This window comes from Miniopterus schreibersii (genome assembly GCF_964146895.1).
Source record: "Miniopterus schreibersii genome assembly, chromosome: 20".
NCBI lineage: Eukaryota > Metazoa > Chordata > Mammalia > Chiroptera > Miniopteridae > Miniopterus > Miniopterus schreibersii.
In genome coordinates, this window is record NC_138122.1 from 14,928,974 (window position 1) to 14,954,649 (window position 25,676).

Below are 25,676 nucleotides of genomic sequence, written 5' to 3' on the forward strand. Positions count from 1 at the left end.
CTGCAAACTTTTCATAGAGATCTCACGTGATTAAGTGATTGGTAAAATAATGGCTTTTGTAGGCTTCACATTTACCAGTGGAACCTGAGGCATGGGAATACATTTTAGGAATTGACTTTTTATCCGTGTGGTGTTCTGCATATCTGTGTCTTGAGTTTCTTACTAGGATTTTGTCTTAGCTGTTCAAAAATTCATTTATATTTCAAACAAAACTTTTCCTATCTGCAATTTCTCACTACTTGCCTTATCTTAGTATCAAGATAAATGTGAGATTGCAATGGGTTTGCAGCTGTGTGAATGTCTGGGCAGTTGAATGCAGATCCCATCACTGTGTGTCCTCACTGTGCCCGAATCCAACTCTGCTTTAACTGTGCAAATGGTCCAATGGTCCCCACATTTCTAGACTCACTGGGCCACTTAGTAAATGGCTTCGACCAGCACCACTTCCTTTGGGCCCTCTCTCTTCAAGGAGCTGAAGGGATCTTTGTCATTCAGCTCAGGCAGGTCACCTGCTTTATACCCTCAGGACTCCTCCCTGCAGTTTGCACAAAACCTCAAACCCTTGGCTCCTCTCAGGAAGCCTCATGGTCTGGCCCAGCCCCCTGTGCCCTCCCCATGCAGCACCTCCCCTTGTTCTCAGGCTCCAGCTTCACTCCCTTTCCTGCTGCTTCAAAACCCCGGCTCCTGTCCTTCATGGGGTCCCAGACACCTCCTGCTCTGTCCTTTGGGGATAAATAGGATAAAACTTGAAATCCCGGGGTCTGTCGCATTTTAGCACCTCTGAGAGGCTCTGTAGCAGGGCATGCACACAGCATCCCAGATGGAAACAGAGAATTAGATATGACACTGCTGGAGCTACACAGCCCACAGAGACCAGCTCAGAGTGTCACCATCAATAAGACTTCTCCCGATTAACCTCCCACCCTCCGAACCCTCGTCCTGGTCCCTCTCTGACTGAAAACACGCACACACACCATGTCCCTCACCGGTGGGTTTCAGCATAAACACACATTTATATCCATAAACTCTTAACACAAGACAGCAACGGATTTCATCTACTGTCACATATCTGTATGTGTTGTCGTCTCCGGAATGGTCAGCTAATTGATTGTTGTACCGATTGAAAGAGAAGAGAAACAAGTCACCCCGTGTTTGGAGCCATGAGGCCCATGGGTGACACGTCTGAGCGGAAGGAAGCGCAGAGCAGCGCCCACGGCCTCGGACAGTCGTGTCGCGGTGCAGGATCCTGTCTTCGTTCACAGGGAGGTTCCCAACCCGCAGCTCTCCCTTCATGAGCTTTCCCGCCAGGGTTCTTTTGGGACTTTGGGTTGCAGACTTGACTATTAAACTTTATTGATCGCATGGTGGGTTTTGAGCTGTGTATTAGGGCATGTGGCAGTTGCTGAGCTTACAGGCTCCTAGTTCAGGGCAATGTGAGCAGACATGGCAACGACTCCCCCGCACTCGGCAGCTCATTAGCCCCTGGAGGCCGCCTGTCCCAGTCCTCAGAGTTTGCTCCTCTGACCTGCTGCTCCTGTCTCTTCTCTCGGACCCAAGGAAAATGCAGCCTCCAAGCGTGCGAGACCTTGTCATGTGCTCATTCATCTTCATACCTCAAGCTTGAAAAAAACTCTCTAAGAGAATAACTGAGGATAGATATGTATTTTTATGTGCATATTAACCGCACATATATCGTGGGCAAAATTATACTCCACACTTTGGATGACGGGAGATTCCATGTGACTGGGCCACAGGTTCTCTGACCTCTGGGAGTTTGTGTAACTGTTTTGTGTAACAGGTGGGAACACAGAAGCACAGAGACATGACACCCCTGGTCTCCATGGAGCTGAATGGCATAAACAGGACTGAAAGTCAAAGGCACCCTAATAGCTGAGAACATGTCCTTTTAACCAAGCAGTTCCCAAACTGGGGTGATGTGGCCCCTCAGGGGATATTTGGAAATGGCTGCAGGTGTTTTCATTGGTTTAATCCTAGAGAAGAGGGTGCTACTGGCATTTTATACGTGGAGCCCAAGGACGCTTCTGAATGTCCCACATGTGCGGAGGAGCCCCCTCCACAAGCCATGATGCCGCCCCATAGTCAGCAGTCAGAGGCTCAGAAACCAGCCCTGAACTAAGTCTCCAGAAAGGGACTGCAGAAGAAACAGGACAGTGGGGATTTTCGAGAGGGAATAGGGGGCTCAGAACCCTATAATCTGAACACAAAATCCCAGCAGGAGACAGAAGGGAGCCACCCCTCCATGGTGGGGGCAGGTGAGGGCAGCCCCAGTGGGGGGCTCTGGGAGTTCTGGTCTCACTTCCCCATGAGTCGGCCCCACTGTGGGCTGATAGCTGCTATCAGAAGACTGACAGTAGTAGTCGGCCTCGTCCTCAGCCTGCAGCCCCGAGATGGTCAGGCGGGCGGCATTGGAGGAACTGTCGATGGCGCCAGAGAACCGATCCGGAACCCCCGACGGTCTTTTCTTATCATCATAGATCACAGTGGCTGGGGCACTGCCAGGGCGCTGTTGGTACCAGTGCACATAGTAGTCCCCAATGCTGCCGCTGCTGCGGGTGCAGGAGATGGTGACCTTCTCTCCTGGAGACCCCGACACAGAGGCGGGCTGAGTCAGCACAAACTGGGCCCAGGACCCTGCAAGGAGGGAGCAACACAGAGATCAGGGAGGACAGAACAGGCCCCTTTCCCAGGGCGGGAGGAGAGGTCCTCCTCCCAGGTGACACACAGGTGCCCTCCCGGAATTCCCTGCAGACCGCACCTGTGCACTGGGCCAGGAGGGCGAGGAGGACTGCGGCCCGATCCATGGTGGAGAAGCCCCCAGACTCTGCTCCCTGAGCCCCACAGCCAGGCCTGAGCCCACCAACCTTTCTTATATATGCCCCTGATCCTGAGGGTGGAAGGGCTCCATGCAAATCTCCTCCTTCTGGAGGCTGGGCAAGCTCCTCCTTCAAACTTAGCCTTGGTTGGAACTGAGAAAAAGAGACCGAGGGTGGGAGGAAGTGATTTAGCCCTGTGAGCGAGCAGAAGACCTGCAGGAGGCAGGGCAAACAGCTGAGAAATTTGGGAGCACCAAGGAGATGCTTATGCCACAGTGCCCCCTGCTGGATACAAGACACATGTCAGACCTCGGACAGGTGGTGCTCGGGGCTCCTGCCCTCCCCAACCTGTACCACTCACAATTCCACCCACGAGTCCAGGGAATTTCCACATAGGATCCTATGATCACGCTACAGATCTCTCTAGGTAGATGAAGGGGTCACTACTCTGGTCCAGACATTTAGAGTCACTTTGTGTCATTGGAGGTGAGAAATATCACAGTGAGAATGGGCTGTGTTTGGAAGGGATAGCAGAAAAATCATTGTTAGAAGAGGAAATAGAAGGCATAAAACTTCTGAAGCATTTAAGATCAAGGGACATTCAAGAGGTGATAGAAGTCTGCTGTGCACGCCAACTGTAGAAGTTGGTGAAATGGAAAGAACTAGGTAGAGAGGGTGCTTACCCAGACACTTCCCTTTCCCGCATGGGCCACTAAGGTCCTGATGTGTCCTATAAGAGCCAACTTAGATTGGCCTTTCCAGAAAAATATGGGGCTTTGGAACCCATGGATTGCACAATTAATTTCACTTTCAAAGGATATAAATTCCCTGGTCAGGAATCTTATCTGACCTGTAAGGGACTCCTGATTCTTTCCTGGCCCTTTCACCTCTGTTCTTCTCTGTCCCTTGTCATCTCTCCCTAATCTTCTCACCCAATCTGGTCAAATCTTCTTAAAGACCCTGTCTTTTCACTCAATGCACGCCCCACTCTCCACCTCCAATTCTCACCCCACTTCTTGTCTCCCACCTCTCATTCTCATAGTCCACTTAGACAACACTGACTGCTGGAGGGCCAGGGTCTCAGGGCGTCAGGAGAAAGGGTTAAAGTTCCCATGCCCAGGAGCAGGCTCTGATAGCGGGCCAGGGTCTCAGGGCATCAGGAGAAAGGGTTAAAGGTCCCGTGCCCAAGAGCAGGCCCTGATAGCGGCCCCACCTGCTCGAGGCTGATCATTAACCCAGCACGTATATAAGGACAGGGCCATCCCTGAGCAGGGGGACAGCACCACCTGCAGCCATGGCCAGCACGTTAAGCCCCAGCTCCACGACTGGGACCCCAAGCCCTCCTGAGATGTCAGAGCGCATCCAAAACGCTGCTGACATCTCTGTCATTGTCATCTACTTCGTGGTAGTGATGATTGTCGGGCTATGGGTATGTAGGAGCCCATTGGGGACTCAGGGTGGGCACCTGGCTTAGGGGAGTGAAAGGTGTGGTGTGACGAAGCTGAGAGAACCTTAACAGCTGTCACAGATTTCACTGTCTTTCTCTCAGAATCATTTTCTTGTGTGTGACATCAATAATGTTTACAGTGACTTAATTTATTCTAACAACCCCATCGTGTGAACAAGGCCAGCTCTGGGAACTTCAGGCTTAATCCGCTCAGCACCTCCAGCACGTGGCAAAATGAATCAGGACGTTATTTTTTTTATCTCACTTCTTTTATTTTCCATTGTTATTAGCTCACTTCCTAACTTAGTTGAGCTGGATTTGTAACTCATTGCTCATTCTTTCTTTTAGTAATGAATTTGAGGCTACAAATTTTCTTCCAAACACAACTTCAGGGATACCTCACATTGTTTTCATAAATGAAAATCAGCAGAGCAATTAGGACAAACGTCGAGAAATAGAATTTCCTAAAGTCCCTGAGTTCCTCTGAAACTGTGACTTGGTGGTCCTTTAAAAATCAATGCTATATCACGGTTTCCAGGGAAATGTTTCTCTCTTTGCAAGAGCTGGCAAAGGCCAGTCTCATCAGCACGTGACCGCAGCACCGAGGGCATCCTGGGTACGTGGGCTGTGGTTTGACCTCACGCGTCTTTTCTTCTGCTCAGGCCATGCTGAAGACCAACCGGGGCACTGTGGGAGGCTTCTTCCTGGCTGGTCGAGATGTGGCCTGGTGGCCGGTGAGTGGTCATTGTTTCTGGGAGAGGACTGTCCTGTGCGTGTGTTTAAGAGTAAACAAAGAAAACATTAGGTGTGCTCATCATTTCTGATGTGCGTTAGTTGCCTGCTTGCTCTTTTCCTAGATCCCTGCCCCATCATTTCAGTGCATGGCTGTGTGTCACCAATCACGAGAGCGGGTGCAGTGCGGTATTGGAGAAGGCCCAGTTCAGCTCGGCTTCATGGCCTTTCTCCCTGGTCCTCTAGAACCTTCTGCCTTGGCTCCTTATGCCCCACAGCACATGCCCTCTCTGTTCCCAGCCCTGAGCTAATGCTGGCTCTTGTTTAGATGAGCGCCCCCCTCTCTCCTCTCCTCCCTCAACACCCAGCCTCACCCCAGTTTCACCGGAGCAGCCGCGCCCCGCACTGCAGCCCAAATGTCTAGTCCCGTGTCCTAGGCGGTTGTGAGAGTGGACGTGCGTTGCCTGTGATGGTGCAAATGTGATGCCTCCTTGACTCTTGCCCAGCTCCTTGCCGGGCGGGCCCGTATCGTGTCGTGTCAGCAGCGGGCTGGGCACACCATGGGTGCTCAGCATGTGCTTTCTTTTTTTTCTTTCTTTTTTTTAAATATATCTTTATTGATTTCAGAGAGGAAAGGAGAGGGAGAGAGAGAGAGATAGAAACATCAATGATGAGAGAGTCATTGATTGGCTGCAGCCTGCAACCCGGGCATGTACCCTGACTGGGAATCGAACCCTGATCACCTGGATCCTAGGTCGACGCTTAACCACTGAGCCACGCCCAGCCGGGCAGCACGTGCTTTCTTCACAGATCTGCTGACTAAATAGCATGAAGGAAAGTGGAGACTGGGGAATGACCTGGTCTGGGTGGTGGAGGCAGGCCAACTGCAGAGTCGAAATGGATTTTTGTTATTGTTAATCTTCACCCGAGGATATTTTTCCCGTTGCTTTTTGGGAAGAGTGGAAGGGGAGCGGGGGGAGAGAAACATCGATGTGGGAGAGACACATCCACTGGCTGCCTCCTGCACGCACCCCTACTGGGGGGGGAGAACCTGCAACCCAGGTACCTGGCCTTGACTGGGAATCAAACCCAGACCCTTCGGTCTGCAGGCCAAGACCCTAACCACTGGGCAAAACCAACCAGGGCTTGAAACGGACTTTTGTTGGGGTGTCCAATCCGGCATTGCCTTCTTAGGGCTGTTTTTATGAAACATTCAAGGCTCGACCGATCCCATAGCTACAAATGAGCTTAATCTCATCCCCTGGTCCCAAATGCCTGAACAGAAAAGGTGACTTTACAGGGGGCTGAGACGGTGGGAGCAGAAGAACAAACACTGGCAGGGGCCCCAAACCCCAACTCTGTTCCATCAGGACTAGTTCTCATCTGTGCCCACTCAAGAGATCTCTTTTGATCTTTGAGACTTTAGAACTGTGGACAATGTGATGGGAAGGGAGGTGTGTTAAAAGAGGGTCCTGAGGGCCAGATGGCTGAAGAGGAACTCCCTCGTCCACAATTTTGGGGTCCTTGAGGCTGATTGAAGGGGTCGACGGGACCTCTGGCAGCTCTTGGCCAAGAACAGGCTAAACTCAGAGCATCCAGGTAGATAGATAGGGGTCAGCAAGCTTTTGTATAAATTGCCAGACTGCAAGTATTTTAGAGTTCATTGGCCAATACAGCCTGTTGCACCCACACAACCCCACCACTGTAGCTCAGAAGCAGCCAGAGTAAATACATAAAACCAACAAGCGTGGCTGTGCTCCAATAAAACTGTTATGGACACTGAAATTTGAATGTCATATCATCTCACATTTCACAAAATAGTATTCTTCTTCAGATTTTTTTTTTTTTAACCGTTCCAAAATGTAAAACATATTTTTGGTTTACCAACCATACAAAAACTGGATTCAGCCCACGGTTGTAGTTTGCCGATTCCTGCCCCAAGGAGTAGTGATGGAAGCATCTCCACGTTCACCCGCTTTTGAGAAGCCTGCCCTGAGCCTTTGACTCAGCCTAGTCTGCTCTCTTGGATTCCAGATGGGCGCCTCTCTCTTCGCCAGCAACATCGGCAGCGGCCACTTTGTGGGGCTGGCTGGGACCGGAGCGGCTTCAGGAATTGCCACTGCGGTCTTTGAATGGAATGTAAGTGACATCATGGGTTTTTTCCTTTAAATAACAATTCTAAAACAGCTCTATGCAGGTATGTTTTGGGGGGAGTCTGTATGAGATAAACTCCTTTTTGGTGTGGCTCCCGTATTTTCTTCTTTTAATGAATTCCTTGTTTGAACTTCAAGGCCTTCCCTGTGTGACCCCTTTCTGCCTGGGCCACGCCGGTCACATTTTCCACCTCCAAGATTTTGCTCCGCCACTTATTCCCACCAGGAGTGTCACTTCTCTGTGGGTCAATCCCCACTTTCACTTGACAGCCCTGATCACTTTTGCTCTCACCTGTATCTCTTCGCCCTGAGCTGTTACACTATGTGTCCGGCTCTGAATTAGATGCAGGCAATTAAAAAATGTAAAAGCAACGGTTTCTTCCATTGAGAAGCTCATATCCCAGTGAGAGGCAGATACACACTCACTGCGGCGTAGAAAGTGCAAGGAGGGGAGCACACTTGGCGCCTGGAGAGGCCTCGCAGAGCACAGGGGCCCATCCAAGATGATGGGGGGGGGCTCGGCACAGGTTGAGGGGCCTTCCCGGTCCGGATGCCAGCTGGACGCAAAGAAACTGACCAAGGGGGCCTGACTAAGGACGTGACAGCAACACTGGGGAGAAGCGACAAGACTTCGCATTGGGCTCTTAATCCTTCTACTACCATTTCATCAATGGGAGCTGTGTCCACTCAGTTAGACCCTAAGTGTTTTAAGGACAGGGGCCACCTTCTGTCGAGTCATTTATACCACCCCATCACCTAACAGGTGGCCGAGCACGTGCCATCATATTTCTTGAGCTGCCAGAGTTTTTCTGTTCCTTTCTCTTACCCTTTCTAGTGTTTGCATTTCCATGTGCCTGCATATCCGTCAGAGCAAGACGCTTATGTGAAAGTTGGATCATGGTGATAGCGTGGACAGACCGTCTCCGGATGCACTCAGGAAGTGACCTTGACTCCTTACAAATGCCAGTGCCCCTCCCTTGTTGCAGATTTTGCCCCCGGTTTTACTTCAGCAGTATCAGGGACTCTAGAATGGGCCCAGCCTCCAAAGGCATGGACAGGATGCCCTATGGCCCCAGTGGGTGTGATTAAAAGGCTGCCAAGAGCCTGGCTCTTTTAGCCTGAGACCTCGGACTTTTTAAATCTCCGTGAGGCTCAGCTTTCCCCTCCGTAAGACAGGACCCACTGTGCTTATCACAGCTGCACCTCCTATTCTGGCTGTGAAGACTATTATCACTGTTATCAGTGACAAGACTTGGGGAGCACTGGGAATATCCCTTGTCTCCAAGTTTGTTTCTCATTGCTTTGTCACTCTGTCTGTAATTCCTGCCACTCGAGAATCATTCCTTTTGGCAAAGATTGTATGACCTTCCAGTGGTCCCACTGTGTCCAGGCCTCTTCTCTTCTGTTCATTTTTCACTGAGCATCTTTCGTCACCGCCTGAGCCCCAGGAAATGACAACCTCTGAAACAGAGGAATGAAATCCATAGCTGTCTTGGATGGATCCTAACAGGCTGAGTGGGACAGGATCCAAGCAAACCCACAGCAGGTCCTTGGATAACATCATTTAGTTCAATGTTGTTTCATTATAACGTTAGTGAGAAAAAAAATTGATTTCCCGCAGGGACCACTGTCTGCGTGGAGTTTGCACTTTCTCCCCATGTCTGTGTGGGTTTTCTCGGGGTACCCCTGTTTCCTCCCACATCCCAGAGATTTGAGGTGAATTGGTGTGCCTGCACTGTCCCAGTCTGGGTGAGTGTGGGGGTGGGAGTGGACGCACCCTGCCATGGAAGGGCGTCCTGCCCGGGGGGGGTCCTGCCTTGCACCCTGAGCTGCCAGGACAGGCTCAGCCCACCCATGACCCTGAACTGGAATAAGCTGGCTGGAAAATAATGATCTTTTTAATTCATCTTTCTTAAATGTACTTATAGGTCACATTTATTTCAATATTTAGTATTAGATGTGTTTGAGATCGTTATTTAGAAGCTTGGTGATGTTTTTGTGACCAGGAATATGCCCTAAGAACTTAACTCTTGCCCGGCCAGGCGTGGCTCAGCGGTTGAGCATTGACCTAGGATCTAGGCGATCAGGGTTCGATTCCCGGTCAGGGCACAAGCCCGGTTGCAGGCTTGATCAATGACTCTCTCATCATTGATGTTTCTGTCTCTCTCTCCCCCTCTCCTTTCCTCTCTCTAAAATCAATAAAGATATATTTAAAAAAAGAAAAAAAAAGAACTTAAATCTTGTGTACCAGTTAGTCCATGGGAAACTGGTTTCATTACACATCATGTTGCTTAAAGGGACAAGTTCCAAGAACCTATCAACAATGACAGTAAGTGAGGACTTACAGCACTTGATTTTCAGACTCAGAGGTCATGAAGAGACAAGGCCCACAAGCCAAGCCTCTCTAACGCCACACGCTTTTCTTGGTTTCTCATAGGCCCTGCTGCTGTTGCTGGTTCTAGGGTGGTTCTTTGTCCCCATATACATCAAGGCAGGGGTGAGTACCCGCAGGTCTTCTCGGCACATCTGGCGGACATCCTCTGATATGCTCGTTCTTTCTGCTTAGTCAGGAAACCTGGGTAATACCATTTGTCCCAGGATTTGGGGGCTGACATTTACAAAAGCCCACTAAGTGCTGCCAGACTGCTCTTGCCAACGGCGCTGTCAGCTGTCCCTTGGCCCTCACTGCTGCAAGGGCTCCCATCTTCCCACGTCCTCGCCAACACATGGCATTGTCCTTCATTCTGATTTTTCTGTTCTGACATGTGCAGAGTGGTTTATTTTTTTAATGAGGGGTAGGATATGCCACAGCTATGGTGGCTCCCCTTCAACCTGCTCTGTCTCTCTGAGCCTTGCTCCCACATCTATTCCTGCTGCTGCTGGCGCTCAGACCATGGGTGCTGTACCCTGAAATAATTCCTGAGATGAGGGTGCTGAGGGGCAAGCCTTCTGGCCAGTCTCTCTGCAGGTCACCATATATTCCCCATGCGCTCACCCTGGGTCCCTTCTAGCTCCAGGCTTGAATAAGCTGTGTTGAACGGTGCTGTCCTTGGGGTAAAGACTTATAAAAAATAATAGTAACTGGAGCCACTTTAAAGTGGAGTTGGAGCTGTGTTCATTCCAGCTTTGCTGCCTTCTCGAGAGGCTGTGCCTTTGTCATCCCTGCTTCCCCAGGGTGGCCCACACAGGCCCACCTGCCCACAGGTGCTTAGTGAACGTTGGATGGTCCGAATGCCCTGGGATCCGAGGTGGTGAGTCCCTGTCGGTGTCTGTCTGCAGGTGATGACCATGCCGGAGTATCTAAAGAAGCGGTTTGGAGGGAAGCGACTCCAGATCTACCTCTCTCTCCTCTCCCTCTTCATCTGTGTGGCTTTGAGAATCTCTGTGAGTTCCGTGCTCCTGGTGTTTTAGTCTCATGAGATTCCTTTGATGGGGCTACAGGGCTAAGTTCAGAGAGCTGGGGGGGGGGGGGGGGGCGTGTCTATCAACTAGAGATGAAGCCAAGCAGTGTGGATGGATGTCTTAAACTACCTGGGGTGTCTCTACCAGGTTCTTACAGGGGAGAAGCAGCTTCAGAGACCCTGCATACAAGTCATGAGAGGCTGAAGAGTGTAAACCCACCCTTTTATTAAGGATATGAAAAAGATGGTTGTACAGAAAGAACAATTGTGTCGTTCAAGTAGCACAGCTATTCAGTAACAGCACAGAGGAGGATTCTCTGGTCCCTGTTGCTCCACCGCACAATAGCCTGTTTGTTCCGTGTCTGTATTTTCATTTTCATCTTGATGATCTAACACGTGAACCAAAAGGAAAGTGCTGTGCATCATTACACTGACTTTCCTTAATTTTTTTTTATCTAAGACTGCTCCTACAAAACATGTCACAAATAAGTGTTAAAATAATTCTAAAGTTTTTTAAAAATTTGATTGCTTCTGTAAAAAAGAAGGATCTATTACCCTTTGAGACAACATGGAGGGACCTGAAGATTATAATGCTAAGTGAAATGAGCCAGTCAGAGAAAGACACAGGATCTCACTTATATGTGGAGTCTAGTGAACAAAATAAATTGACAAACAAAATAGATCCAGAGGCGTGGGAGCATGGAACAGGCTGATGAATCTCAGGGGAGGGGGGGGAGATATTAACCAAAGAACTTAATATGCATAGATGCATAGCCCTTGGACAGAGGCAATAGTGCCAGGAAGGCCTGGGGAGGAGGTGGGAGCGAAGAGGAGGGGGTCAGTGGGGGGGAAAGAGGGGGAACATCTGTAATACTTTCAATAACAAAGATAATAAAAATAAATAAATCCCTTGGAGATAATCCCTGAGGAAAAAAGAATGGAATTTGAAGATTCAGCAGCAGGTGTAGAAAACAAAGGAAAGAGTAACTTCGTTTGCTTCTCGTATATCAGTGACTAATGAAATCATCTCCTCGAGTCTAGGCAGTTCTTGAGAGAAGAAGCTGACCCCTCTATTGCTCTTCTGTCGAGCTGAGTCCTTGTTGGAAGTAAACCAGCCGCTTAGAGTAGAGGGCGCGAGCCTTCCTAATGCAACATGAGCATTTCCCAGCGCTCACTATATACTGTTGAGCTCCGTGCCAGGGGTAACGAAGATTCCTGTGCACTAGGAGTTCACTATATGGTTAAGCAGATAAGAATTGAACCATAAAAATTGGTAGCACTTTATGACAATATCTGCAAACATATCCAACGTGAGCTTGAATAGAGTGTGTGGGCAAACATAGGCGGTGTGCTGCGGATGCCCATGACGGGGCATTTTCAGCTGGGTGGAAATGAAGTCTTCTTCTCAGGGTGCTGGGGAAAATTAAACAATCCCCCAGGCCAGGAAAGAGGAGAGGCCGAGGGAAGCAGAGAAGCTTGCAATGCTCTACAAGCAGGTGGGTCCCCGTGATCTCCCAGTTCTCCTCTGGCTCTCATCTCTCTCCAGAGCTTTGTGGTCCTCACAGGTACGAACAAGGTGCTAGAGCAGAATGACAGTGGCCAAAGGGGCCCCACGGGATGCAGCCTCCTGTGGTGAGAGGATCCCAGTGGTGGGGAGGGATGGAAAGATGGGGAGATGAATGGAGGGGCAGGAAAGGCCAAGGGCATGTGTGTGACTGACTGTGTAGGGTCTGTGATCGGCTGAAAAGATACAGTAGCTGGAGTCCATCCCTCCCTACAAGGTTATGTTTTAAGTGATATTAATAATTAATCTTATGTACAACTTTTTGTGTACTATTACACTCTGATAACGGGTCATGTCCCAGTTACTTATTAAACAGATCATGATGAGGAGTTAGCACAGTCCTCCCTGCCTTAGGTTTTATTTCAAATCTTAGGGAAGATAAAAATCTGCCATCTCCTGTGACACCCCTTCCAAACCCAAGTTCTACAAAGAAACCTGCTTCATTCATAATTATTTCCCCTCACCACCATGTTTTACCTCTTCCTTTCAACTCCCCTACACATGCTCAAGTATTTTCCCAACAATAACCATTTTTACTCTGTCACTCCTCCAGCTACTACTCTAGTTCTTAGCGTTGTACGATCGTGAAAGAGTAGCCCACCCAAGCTGGAGGGTAGATGTTCCTCACTTCCCATTCACTCACTCAGTCACTCCTCAATATGGTCAGTCCAATAATCATCATCTGAGGATGAGATCTGGCCTCCAAGGAGCTCACAACAGGACTGCAAGGGGATGTGTAGCTACAGCAAGTGTTAGTGGAAAGCCATCAGTGAAGACCTCAGTGACACAATGTGTGTTTCTCTTCCATCCTGCCTGTCCCTGGTATAGTCAGACATCTTTTCTGGAGCTATATTCATCAAGCTGGCCCTGGGATTGGACCTTTACCTGGCGATCTTCATCCTCTTGGCTATCACTTCTATCTACACTATCACTGGTGAGTGCACTGCATGGTTAGCTCAGCCATGCTGTCTTCTGCTCGTGTCACCCCCAACCTGCAATTAGCAACCTCAGTGTTAGCCTTGTCACCGCCAAGGCAAGGATATCCCTTTATTCCACTCTGAGAGTCATGTGCAGCCTAGAAACACAACTAGAGCTAAGGGAAATGAATCCTCAGTGTTAAGTGTGAACCCTTTGATTGAGGATAACAGTGTGGTGCGTGGAGCAGGGAAACACTCTAATTTGGCCCAACTGCGTGTTCAGTAGCAGATTGGCATTTGGCATTCAATGTATCATACCCATGGGAGATCAGGATGAAATAGCAGCTCAAACATGAGACTGGCAAATCTAAGGCAGGGCCCAAATAAACACAGGATACCTGGGCATGGTGCTGTACTCTGAGGGGCAGAATCAGAAAAGGAGAACTGGAACAGTGGGTTGGTTGTGGGAAGAAGGTAAGAGGCAGCAGTCCAAGCAGGTTTTCATGAACCAGATACGTTGGTGTAGTGTCTCATGCATACTAACTTATGAAAATTAAACTATCTCAGCTCTGTTGGGAAAAATTAAGAAAAAATAAAAGCTTGAACAATCAAGACTGTTCTGGAGCCATTTGCATGCATTGAGCATATGTTTCGGAATGAGTGAGAGATGAAGGTATGACTCTCCTGTGTTCAGGATCAATCTTGTTTCCCCACGACTCTCTCTCTCTTGTCAACTAAGAGCCTAGTGAGTCTAGAGTTGAAAGAGAAGTTGGTGGTGGTTGCGATGGTTGTGCAACATTGCAGCAAAACACAAGTCAACAATAATATCTGGTATTCAACTAATGAAGCAATGGTATGTTCCAACACTAAAGCAAAAATGGCTTCACCCAATTTTTTGAGAGCAGATCTACTGTGCTGAATTGAGGGATTGTTATGGGAAACTGTCATGATATTAAAACATTGCCTTTTCCCCTACTTAATGTTTAAAAACTCACACTATAATTCATAGAAACTTTGAATCAAGGCAAGGCAAGGAAGACAGAAGGATCAATGAGACACATAACTTCCAAGGAGATAATGATGCCAAGAGGGGCCTGTGGCCCAGCCAGGAGCTTCCCATATGCTCTCTGCTGAGTCATTTCCAGACTTTGGGTAGAAGAGAACTTAGAGGTGAAGACAAGTAGGTGAGGGCACCTGAGTAAAAATATCCTGGTTCTTTTTTTCTCTCTGCAGGGGGCTTGGCCTCAGTCATTTACACAGACACCCTCCAGACTATCATCATGCTGATAGGTTCTTTCATTCTCATGGGGTTTGGTAAGTGATGGCTGTGTGAGCAGAGCCCTGGGGGTTGGTTGTGGGGAGAAGGTATGGGGTGGAACAAGGGACTTGTGTCTGTTCAGTCTGTTTGTCTCGCAGTTCTATCTGGTCATGAACTTCTATGCTGTGCTTGCTCATAGTTTTTTGATTTCTGGTCTCCATGATGCAATGCCTAGCACCAGCCTCTCTAAATCTCACTTTTTTCATCCTTAGGGTGAGAAGGGGGGAGTCTCTCACACCCTTAGGGCCCCTCGTGTATTTTTGTTACAAACCATATTCCTCTTATCAGAACAATTCCCTTGTATTGCCTGTGTCCTCCATGAGGTCAAGCTCCTGCCTTGCACACTCATTTTGCACATAATCCCAGCACCATGTTTGGCACATACAAGCATATTGGTGCTTAATTAGATAAATAATGAAAAAGTAAACAAATGTCAACCTTAACTCTCCAGCTGTATGATACTCCAATGAATTTTGCATAATTTGAACCTATATTAAGTGGCCCCAGGTGCCTGGGCTTATCTTTCTAAGATGTCCATCCATTGTGGTTCTTTCCTATACCTGTCTAGCCTTTCCAGATCCCCAGTGGCTGAGTCTCACCATTTCCCCTCACCACACGTAATCTGCTGCCTCCCATTTCTGCTCCTTATCTTTCCTTTTTTTTTATTGTGACATAGGTAGAACACAGTATTACTCCAGGAAATCTGGCTGTGCATAAGTTCAGACTAGAGAGGCCATTGCTTCCTGGCCCTTACAGAGGTGCTGGGACTTTCTGATGGTTGATTTTGTTAGGCTCGCTCTTTTGTTCACCTTCAGGTTTACTTCTGCTCTGATGGTTACGAGACATCAATATCAGACTGTTGAACTGCAGTTTTATTCTTACCATAAGGTTAGATACTAAATCACATTTTTCAAAGGCACCGTAACAAGAAAAATTAAAGGGTGATTTGCTTTATGAACTTTGTGGCAGTAAATCTGATATCATCATTGTGCCAATGGATGTATTAGAAAGACATGGATCCCGAGAGGATACCAAGAATATGACCAGGCTAAGTGGAGGCGCTTGAGTACCTTCCACCACAGAGGAATAATTATGAAAACTGGCTGTCTTACACTTCTGTGCAACATTTTATTTTATCCAATGCCTTTTCAGCATTCGCCAAAGTTGGAGGTTATGAAAGTTTTACAGAAAAGTATATGAATGCCATCCCGTCCATAGTCGAAGGGGACAACCTGACAATTAGCCCCACATGCTACACTCCTCGGGAGGACTCTTTCCACATTTTTCGAGATGCTATCACTGGGGATATTCCTTGGCCAGGAATGATAATAGGAATGACCATCGTAGCTGCGTGGTACTGGTGCACAGATCAGGTAAAATGCGTGTGTGGTGTATGAATATGTTTATGTTATTCTTTTTCTTTTAGAAAATCATATAGTTTCACCATTTAAAAAGTCAAACATTTCTACAAGTCTTGTGTAAAAGCTGTCTGGTGTCCCTCTCTCTGTCCTATTTATTGTCCCTCAAAGGTAAACACTTTTGGCTCCTTCAGTTATGTTATTTTGGTATGTATTTCTACCCCCTAAATCCTGGTACTCAATGTATGGTCTGTGAACCATTGGCACGAATGACACCTTGGAGTTCATTAGATGTGTATTGAATTCTATGTACCAAGAGCCTCATAAACATTATACCAAATATTCAGGATACCCTACAAGAGAAAACCTTATTTAGAGATGAGAAACCTGAAACTCACAGAAGTCAAATACTCATGTAAGATGAGCAGGTATTCAAGTCTGGATTTTACTCCAAAGCTCATTATTTTCTGGCCGTCATCCCATTTCTTATTTTAACGCTACCCCTGAAGAGGCGTTCCCCTCCGCTGGTTGTTTCATGACGAGGTCGTGTTTTCCTGGCAGGTCATTGTGCAGCGCTGCCTGTCGGGCAAGAATATGTCTCACGTGAAGGCCGCCTGCATCATGTGTGGGTACCTGAAGCTGCTTCCCATGTTCATCATGGTGATGCCAGGAATGATCAGCCGCATCCTGTACACAGGCAAGTCCTGGAATCCACAAATTCTTATTTTTTATGCTTGAATTACAAATAGTGGTTTTAAGATGTATTGAGACCTTCATAACTAAAAAAACACATTATGTATGGAAGTAAAAACAAAACTCCAACTAGAGATAACAGATAGTGCAGAGGGTCAGAGCACAAAATTTTTCTATAATTGACACCCTGTTCTCTTATCTCTTTCATACTGCGTGCCTATCTCCTTGTAGGCACTTGAGTCTGTTTTGTCCTGTTTTCATGAGTGGCCGAGACTTAAGTGAATCTAGAGGATAATGCAGGAGAATGAGGCAAAACTGGGAAAATATGAGTGAGGTGAGCCGTGGTGCTTCGGTCCAGGGCATCAGCAACCGGCAAGGTCTTGGAGATGCACTGTCACTTCTTGGTCCCTCTGAGATGATTGGAGAACTGTCCCCCCTTCACTGCTTTGGGATTGGGTTGCTTGGTGTTCTTTCATTTCTGAGTCAGCTGAAAGTAACTACTAATGTTGAAAACCTTCCTTAAAAATCTTTATCATGAAGAGTGAAGGAAATACAGCAGAATGTTTCTCGCCTAATCGAGACCTCTGGTTTTCATTGGGCAATCCATCAGATAGCACCAAATTCACTTCCTGTTTTCTCAACTGAGCATCAGTTTATTTAGCTGAAAGCTTGTTAAGACGAACCTCAAGTGGCCAACATCCCTTCTTATTGCAACAGCGTAGTATTGTCTATAACGATAAAAATGTATAGATATCCCACAAGTAGGGAGTGGCCAAAGATATTATTGAATGCTATCTCAATACTTGGGGAAATCCTAATATCATTACGTTAGATATAAAAAGCAGACTATAAGTATTATCTCAACAATTACCATAGTTATGCAATAAAGACATTTCTCTCTGGAAAAGGGTTAGAAAGAGATTTTAAAAAAACTAAAAGAAGCTAATGTGCTAAGGTGTTAGTATTCTGGGTGATTTTTTGTATCAATTTTTGCTATCTGTTTTCATAATGCTGTTTTAGGAAAAATATCACCAAGGTATTGTGCAATTGCCACAATGAATGAGGCATCATCCACATGGGGCCATCATCCCAATAACATCACAAGTGACACCTCTTCTCAGATGTGGGAGAAAGACACTGGGCTAAATGATTACACACAGGACTAACTTCCTGAATGCTGTTGTTGTTGTCTTTGTTGTTGTTTTATCTCTGGGGTTCTGTGCTCCTGGGAGGAGTTATGCTCTTGCACCTTTTCTGGGGGATGGAATCAGCCCCCTCATTTTGCTCTAATGCTTTAGCTGGGCCACATCCCAAGGCAGAGCCCTGCTCCATAGGTCAGTGCAAGGGGTAGCTATAGCTGTGAGATGCCTAGAAAGTTGTATTCTGGGCAAAGAGGAACCAGATCGATTGTATGAATTCAAAGTTGAACCTCCAATTTCCAAGCCAACGTCTTTCCTCTAACCCATGATCTTACAACTTGTCTCTGTGTCCAATGGTTATGGATCTTACGCGTTTGGGTCCCACTCACTGAACCCATGTATCTGAATCTCTCTTCAGATAAGGTGGCCTGTGTTGTACCTTCTGAATGTGTGAAACATTGTGGCACTGAAGTTGGCTGCAGTAACTATGCCTACCCAATGCTGGTGATGGAACTAATGCCTGACGGTAAGAAAATGTCCTGCTCAGATAAATGGATAAAGATAGTGTGATGATAGATAGATAGGTGGATGGATGGATAGATGGATATAGATTAGATAGATAGATAGATAGATAGATAGATAGATAGATAGATAATAGATAGATGATAGATAGATAGATAGATAGATAGATAGATAGATAGATAGATAGATAGATAGATAAATGGAACTTTCTTCACCCTTAAAAAATAAGGAAATCCTGCCATTGAGACAACATAGATGAACCTGAAGTGACATCACCCATCCACCTTTTCCACACTCTGTCCTAGGATGTCTAGTGACTTACTCGTAGGCAGAGGAAACTGGAAGTTGCCATAATATCTCAAAACTCTTTGCTTGTCCCACCAAAGGCTTCTTCAACAGAACCACCTAGTAGGCTTTTTCCTCTTCAGTTCCCTAAGTTTCCAGGAAGCCAACAGTTCCTAAAAAAAAAAAAAAAAAAAAGGTACAACTCTGTTTCCTGTCTTCCAAATTTAGGTTCCAGCAAATGATCTCTAAACTTATATTTAGAACCAAAATTCTATACTGGATTATTATCAGATCACCAGGAAACATAGAGAAAATGGTACATGGTGGCCTGCATTGGTAGGCACATCAGTTAGTGTGTGTTCCAGGTGGCACTTTTATCTTTGAACGACTCTCTGGTTTGGAAAGGAAACCATAGATGATGGCATCCAAGTTCCTAACCAGTGATTACACCCTCCTCTTGCCCAGGACTGCGAGGCCTGATGCTATCAGTCATGCTGGCCTCCCTCATGAGCTCCCTGACCTCCATCTTCAACAGCGCCAGCACCCTCTTCACCATGGACATCTACACCAAGATCCGCAAGCAGGCATCGGAGAGAGAGCTCCTTATAGCTGGACGGTGAGACAATCCTGCTTTCTGTCCAAAATTTCTCTGGAAGGGTAGAGACATAGGAGTAAAATAGAGCCTCCTCATCTTTGGGTTGAGAGAAACTAATCATAGAGTTCTAGAGTGGAAAAAGGAACATTAGAGGACATTTAATCCAACTTAATCTCTTTCCAGATACAAAATTTGGGGCCATACTTTCAAATGAAATAGTTGCTTTTTCAGACTTTAGAATGCCTCTGGTTGTCTCATACATCCTCTCCCAGCCACATTTTCATGAAATTCCATCAGTGCTTTTCTTGGGGTATAAAGTTTCCACCTACTCTCATAGGTTAACGCATCATCTCTAGAAGTTTCCATTCGTATCACATGAAGGAAGTAACAGATTAGGGATATCCTCACACTACTACAAAGGAGTTTACCAACTGCATTCACTAAAAATGGGGTGTCAAGCCCGGCCGGGAGTGGGTCAGCCGTTCAGTGGCTACCTAGGATCCAGGAGATCACGGTTCGATTCCCAGTGAGGGCACATGCCCGGGCTGTGGGCTCAATCCCCAGTCGGGGGTGTGGAGGAGGCAGCCAATCAATGACTCTCTCATCACTGATGTTTCTGTCTCTCTCTCTCCTTCTCCTTTCCTCTCTCTGAAATCAATAAAGATATATATTTTTTTAAATGGGGTGTCAAGAGAAACTAACCACCTATTTAAAAGATCATGCATTGCTGAAGATAGTAACAATTGCTTTGGTAAATTAAGCACTTGGAGAAATTCCAAGGGCTCAGTTGGTCCAGATCTTGACTCTGGATAAATGCTACAGGAGAGGGAACCAGTAGGCGTCTGTGATTCTGTGGCTGAGCAAGTGTTGGCCTAGAATTCAGTAGGACCAAGACACAGTAGTCCCACGATAGGTACACGATCTTGGGGATGGATCCCTTCTAAGTCTCAGTAATCAGTTAAGAGTTTCTCTTTTCCTCTCTTCATTATTAAATGCCTACTATCTCCCAAAATAGAAACATGAAAAAATGACATATATATGAAAAGTGATTTCATGCTTCATGGGAATTGTGCCTTTGTGAGGAAGATAGACAATAAATATAGTCTCTATCTGGTGACAAAAAATGCTAGGAAGGAAATTAAAGCAGGATTAAAGGGCGAAGGCTACTTATGACAGGCTCTCGGGAGCCCTCACTGAAGAGGGCGTTTGAACAGAGCCCTGGGGACAGTGTGGAGGGAGCCCCATGGCTCACCCCGGAGGAGCAGTAAGCGCCGCATTCCCCCAGTCACGTGTGTGGTGTGTGTGAGGACAGGAGGTGAGGTTGGCCCATGAGGAGCAAGTGGGACAGTGATAGGAAACAAGGCCATAAAGGTAGTGGGAGGGGAGGCCATGCAGGGCCATTTCAGCCGTAACAGGACTTTGGATTTTATTCTACAAGTGACAGCAAACAACTGAAGATAAGAGAGCAAAGGAGACACATAATTTGCTCTCCGATGATGATGACAATAGTGATAGTAGGTGTTATTTCTTGAATCTTTACTGTGTTCTAGGCACTGTGCTGGGACTTCCCATGGTTTATCACATTTAGTTATTGCAAGGTTGCAGAAGTTGTAGAGCTTAAACGAGACACTGTGCCTCAGTCTCCTGCCCAAATGCTTGTCCCTCGGTTCTCCCAACTTCCACCTTTCTGTTCCAGGTGAGCCCAGACAAGTGATGACGTTTTACAGAGAGTCCAGTAAATTATTATTATTATTTTATTCACCAACAAGCACAGAAGAATATTATGAAGTTTTAGAAAGTGAATCAGTCTTGCTCTCTGGACCCCAGGAGCCTCTAATAGATTTTTACTGCATATGAATATTTAACCAATTTTTTCTACCTGCCAAAGCACTCAAGTAGCAAAATGCACAAATTAACATTTCCAGCCAATTCACTCAGGACATTTTTATTCTAAAGTGTGCAAACTGACTCAGTTTCTCTTGAGCTAGGAAAAAAGACCAAAATAGGAGTCTTCTTTCTTTATCATACAAATAATTACTTAGAAAAAGTGTTGTATTTTTTCTAACTGACATAGTGCGTAAACTACATTAGAGAATTATTAACCAAATGCTGACATCTGAACTGTTGTTATAAATGGATACTTCATCTCATAGTTGAAGCTATTATGACTAATTATAGGCAAGCAATTGCTTGAATGGCATTTTACTGACAGATAACCATAAGCATGGCATGGCATGAGGTCAAGGAGCTTGATTTTTTCTTTGGAAAAATCAATGAATGGCCACAAGAATGAATTCAAGAACTAAAGCGCAATGGAAGTATTAATAATGGTTTTGTTTAATATTTAAATCATTTTGTTTTCTCCCAGGCTATTTATCATTTTTCTAATTGTCATCAGCATTTTGTGGGTCCCATTAGTGCAAGTGTCTCAAAACGGACAACTGTTTCATTACATAGAATCAATTTCTAGCTACCTTGGGCCTCCGATTGCTGCTGTCTTCCTGCTTGCCATCTTCTGTAAAAGAGTCAATGAACAGGTAAGTGGAAATCGAGAAATTTGGAGAAAAATGTCTTTCTTTCACTGGTAGAGATATGCATTCTTTTCACCCAGTTTGTACAACTCAAGGCCCACCTCAGTTTCGACTGTGGTCAGCCACACTTCCTGATTTTCACCAAAGTGTGTAACTATGTGGCGCACACTCTTGGTTCAGCCTTTACATTTCTTACAGAACACAAACATCCATGGCACAGTGCCAAGGAGCACAGGTAAGGGGTAAGGGGTAGGGCTGCCAGGATCCGATCCTGGCTCTACCGCCTGGTGTCATTGTGATCTTAAGCAAACCATGTGACTCTCCGTAAGATGCAGATAATCCCAGTGCCTATCTTACAGAATTGCAGTGAGAATTTTAAAAAGAGTTTTTAAAAATATGAAATGCTTAGAAGAAAACCTACCTCACTAGTAATGGTTCAAATATGTTCATTTCTTTTATGATATATAATTGATGATTATGGGCCATGGACTTTTAATTCCTTAATTGTTCCCAGGTATGAGCCTTATTGTTATAATTTTCAGATGAGGAACAGGCTCAGGAAGTTATCTAGGCACTTTCCACGCATTACTCAGTATTAGCAAGTGGGATCTTGGGATTCAGACTCATGTCTTCCTCCATCCAAAGCTCATACTCTCAATGTCTGTGTAAGACTGTTTCCACTAAATGTAACATCCTAATAGGGAACAGGGGACATATCTTCCACCCGCAGCACTTCTCAGAGAAGATAAGTGATTTTAATTGACAAAACCTTAATCGAAGTAGCATAACTATCTAACATCAACCCTGCAGATTGTGTAACATAAGTCATAGTTCTGTTTATTCTCCAAAATAAGTCACAAGTTTTTTAATCTATATATGAAATCACACATTACGACTCCAAATCTATGGGACACAATGAAAGCAGTCCTGGGAGGGAAGTTCATAGCACTACAAGCCTACCTCAAAAACAAGAAAAACTTCTAACAGACTCTGTAACCCCACAACTTAAAAACTGAGAAAACAACAAGAAAAGCCCAAAGTAGAAGGAAGGAAATAATAAAGATCAGAGCAGAAATAAATGACATAGAGAACTAAAAAAACAATATAAAAGATCAATGAAACCAAGAGCTGGTACTTTGAAAAGATAAACAAGATTGATGAACCTTTAGCCAGACTAGTCTATATATGAAATCAAAGTCAGGGTAAATAAACTTAAGCTTGGGTCAGAATAGACAATACAGGTTTCCCCCGGTATTCAAAAGTAGAGCGCCTCCATGAAGCCTTACCTAAGCCGAAACGGCAGCATTTACCATGCATTTATATGGAAATTGTTTTGAGCATTTCCAGACCCCAAAAAATAACCTCTCTTAGGCTTTTCTGATGCGTTAGGACACATCTTGCTAATGGACGCACAAAACAAATCAAGACGAAGCGCAGATGCTCGCAGACACAGTTCAAAGCTAGAGGGGCCCGGCGCTGAGCGCGGCTGAGAAGTCGATGTGGTTCCAGCGCAGGAGCTTGGCCGGGTCGCGCTCGCTGTCCCGTGCACTCTGCCCCTGTAAGGGCGAACTGAAAGACAAACACCGAAAGCTATTTTCGCTTTTTTTCGTAAAAGTAAAAATCCTCTTCGAATTTCCTTCGGTTAGCGAAAACAGGCACTGACGTGGGCCTTTTGTAAAAGCGAGTAGCACATAACGCAAACTTCTACAAAACGGGTGGACCTGTGGTGTCCTGGAGTTGGAGAATTAACAGCGCCATGGTGTCCCAAGGCCGCGGAGAGCGACAGCCACTAGCCAACACACCCATTGGCGTCTTTGCCCTGCTTTGGTGACCTTAGCCATGGTTCAACCTTAGCCATTTGCCGGTGAACCATTGGTTAGCCTTCGTGGAGAAAGCAGGTAGGGTGATAATTACAACCTACTAGAGTGAGTTTCTCAGCTTTTCCGAATCCGCTGACTTTGTTCTTGCTTCTTTTGCAGGGAGCCTTTTGGGGTCTAATCACTGGACTTCTGATCGGCCTATTTCGGATGATTGCAGAGTTTGCCTACGGAACAGGGAGTTGCTTGGCCGCCAGTGACTGTCCCAAAATCATCTGCGGAGTGCACTATCTGTACTTTGCCATGATCCTCTTTGTAGTTTCCATACTGGTCATCCTGGGAGTTTCCCTGTTAACAAAACCCATTCCTGATATACATGTGAGTAATGGGTAGCAGAGGGGAGAGTTCTTTGCCTTCTAGAGTTTCGACTGGTTTACAAGTCCCAGGCAACAGCATCATAGCACCGTCAGAGCTGGGAGGAACCTAAGAGATTATCATGCGGTGGCTGAACTGAGCAATAATTTGCAAAATACTAAATATGTAAAGCACCAGTTTGGATGTGGTCTGGAAAACAGATGTGTAAGGGTATAAATCCTTATCAGAACTCAATAGTAGTACCTAGATACTATCTAAACATGATGGATCCAGAAATAGAACTTAAGGAGGAATTTAAAAGTTATAAAAGTAACACTAGACCAACTGAAAGTGGTAAGGCTGTAGCTAACAGTTGAATGAAGCCAAGGTGTAGCGTATAAAGTTAGATAAATCTTTGACTTTTATGAAATTATAAATCCAGAAGTAAGAGTTTTAAACATATTATTTAAGAGATTTTAGCATGTGTAAGTACCAGAAGGATTAAAGACAGAAAAAAAAATTGAAAACAGAGTGTTTTTGTGAATGAGTGCAGTAGAAGGCCTTTTCTTTGTCACCTATATTTTCCTGCGCTGTTGGGTTTTTTTTGCACTATACATAACTGTAGTGTTGCATCATTGTAAACATTTTCTCGTCACTAATGCACTTATCTGTGGCCTCTGGACAGCTGTATCGCCTGTGCTGGGCTCTTCGGAACAGGACAGAGGAACGAATCGATTTAGATGCAGAAGAGCAAAGACAGGAAGAGGCTGCTGCTGATGTTGATGAAGGTAAATATCCGGCTCACGTTTGCTTTGAGAAGTATACTTTTTCTTTGAACCGTTTGTTCATCTCTCTAGTATGTTCACATGGAGTTATTTGTAGGATTTTCTCTATTTCAAGAAACTCATTAATACTAAAGATATTAAATCCTGTGTGATATATGACGCAAATGCTTTTCCCCAGCCTGTCACTTGTTTTACTTTGCTTGCTGGACTCTATGCTCTGCAAAAGTTTTCTGTTTTTCCATAACTAGAGCTCTCTGCGTTTTCTCAGGGGCAGTCCTCATGGTAACCGTTCTTCACAGGCATCCGTGCGACCTTGACAGGGGTTTCTTCTCCCGCGTTTTGTGACCATTCGTTCCTCTTTCTTTGATTCAGATTATCCTGAGGAACCTCGTGGGTGTTTCCGGAAAGCTTACGAGGCCTTCTGCGGTTTGCAGAAGAAAGGCCCCAGGCTGAGCAAAGAGGAGGAAGAAGCCCTAAGGAAGAAGCTCACGGACACGTCGGAGAAGCCCTTTTGGAGGACGGTCGTGAACATCAACGCCCTCCTCCTCCTGGCCGTGGCCGTCTTTGCCCACGGCTATTTTGCCTGAACTCGGCCTGAGCCAAGAGCCTATTTATTAAGCAGAGGAAAATATTGGGTTTTCATCTTTAGAGTTTGTTGTGTTGCAAAAGGGAGAGAAGTAGCTGGTAATTTTATCCAATGAGATAACTACAGACCTGTCTTTTAGCTTTTGTGTGTCACTGAATAAAGAGAAAGAGTGGATAATTTAGAAAGGCAGTGAGCTGAATCCACCCACGTGTGTGTGAAGGAGGAGAATTTGGGTCTAAATTCTTTCTTTTTTTTTATAGCTCACCAGCTAGGTTGCCCTGTGTTAAGCTTGCTTGCTGCTGTGTCCAGAGATTTCCACTTAGAAGGAATACCTCTCCCAACTCTGCCTCGCCTGGTAACCCCCCCATCTAAAAAATAGTGACATTTTCCTCCCATCTTCACATCACTCATCTCAAGGGTTTGAAAAACAGAAATATCTCCTAATAGTTGAGAGGGAGTGAGCTGGAAATGCCTGTTGTGAATATTTTTACGAACTTATTAGAAATTATTAGTCTCTGCCTTCAAGTCATCCCCCACTAAAAGTTAGCATATCAAACCATTGATTTTTCTTAAACCACTTTGTTAAAACATAATTCATATATCATAAAATATCTAAAGTGTACAGTTAAAACAGACTCATAGATA

The 25,676-nt window shown here is 45.8% G+C and overlaps 1 protein-coding gene and 1 gene segment (V, D, J or C); one reads left to right on the forward strand and one right to left on the reverse strand.

Moving 5' to 3' along the window:
- Window positions 1-2,107: 2,107 nt before the first annotated feature.
- On the reverse strand, window positions 2,108-2,822 carry LOC308549779 (immunoglobulin lambda variable 6-57-like). The segment is given in 3 exons: window positions 2,777-2,822; window positions 2,318-2,652; window positions 2,108-2,152 (listed from the first exon to the last, which is right to left on the reverse strand).
- A 1,306-nt stretch (window positions 2,823-4,128) lies between these two features.
- Window positions 4,129-25,032, forward strand: LOC308549886 (solute carrier family 5 member 4; the record flags this gene model as incomplete). The annotated part of the gene is made up of 15 exons (XM_081123017.1): window positions 4,129-4,263; window positions 4,944-5,015; window positions 7,048-7,152; window positions 9,604-9,663; window positions 10,446-10,550; window positions 12,960-13,065; window positions 14,282-14,362; window positions 15,519-15,739; window positions 16,286-16,421; window positions 17,975-18,082; window positions 18,829-18,979; window positions 21,327-21,495; window positions 23,469-23,684; window positions 24,346-24,448; window positions 24,818-25,032. The coding sequence occupies 15 exons, from the start codon at window positions 4,129-4,131 to the stop codon at window positions 25,030-25,032; spliced, it is 1,983 nt and encodes a 660-aa protein (XP_080979143.1).
- Window positions 25,033-25,676: the final 644 nt, after the last annotated feature.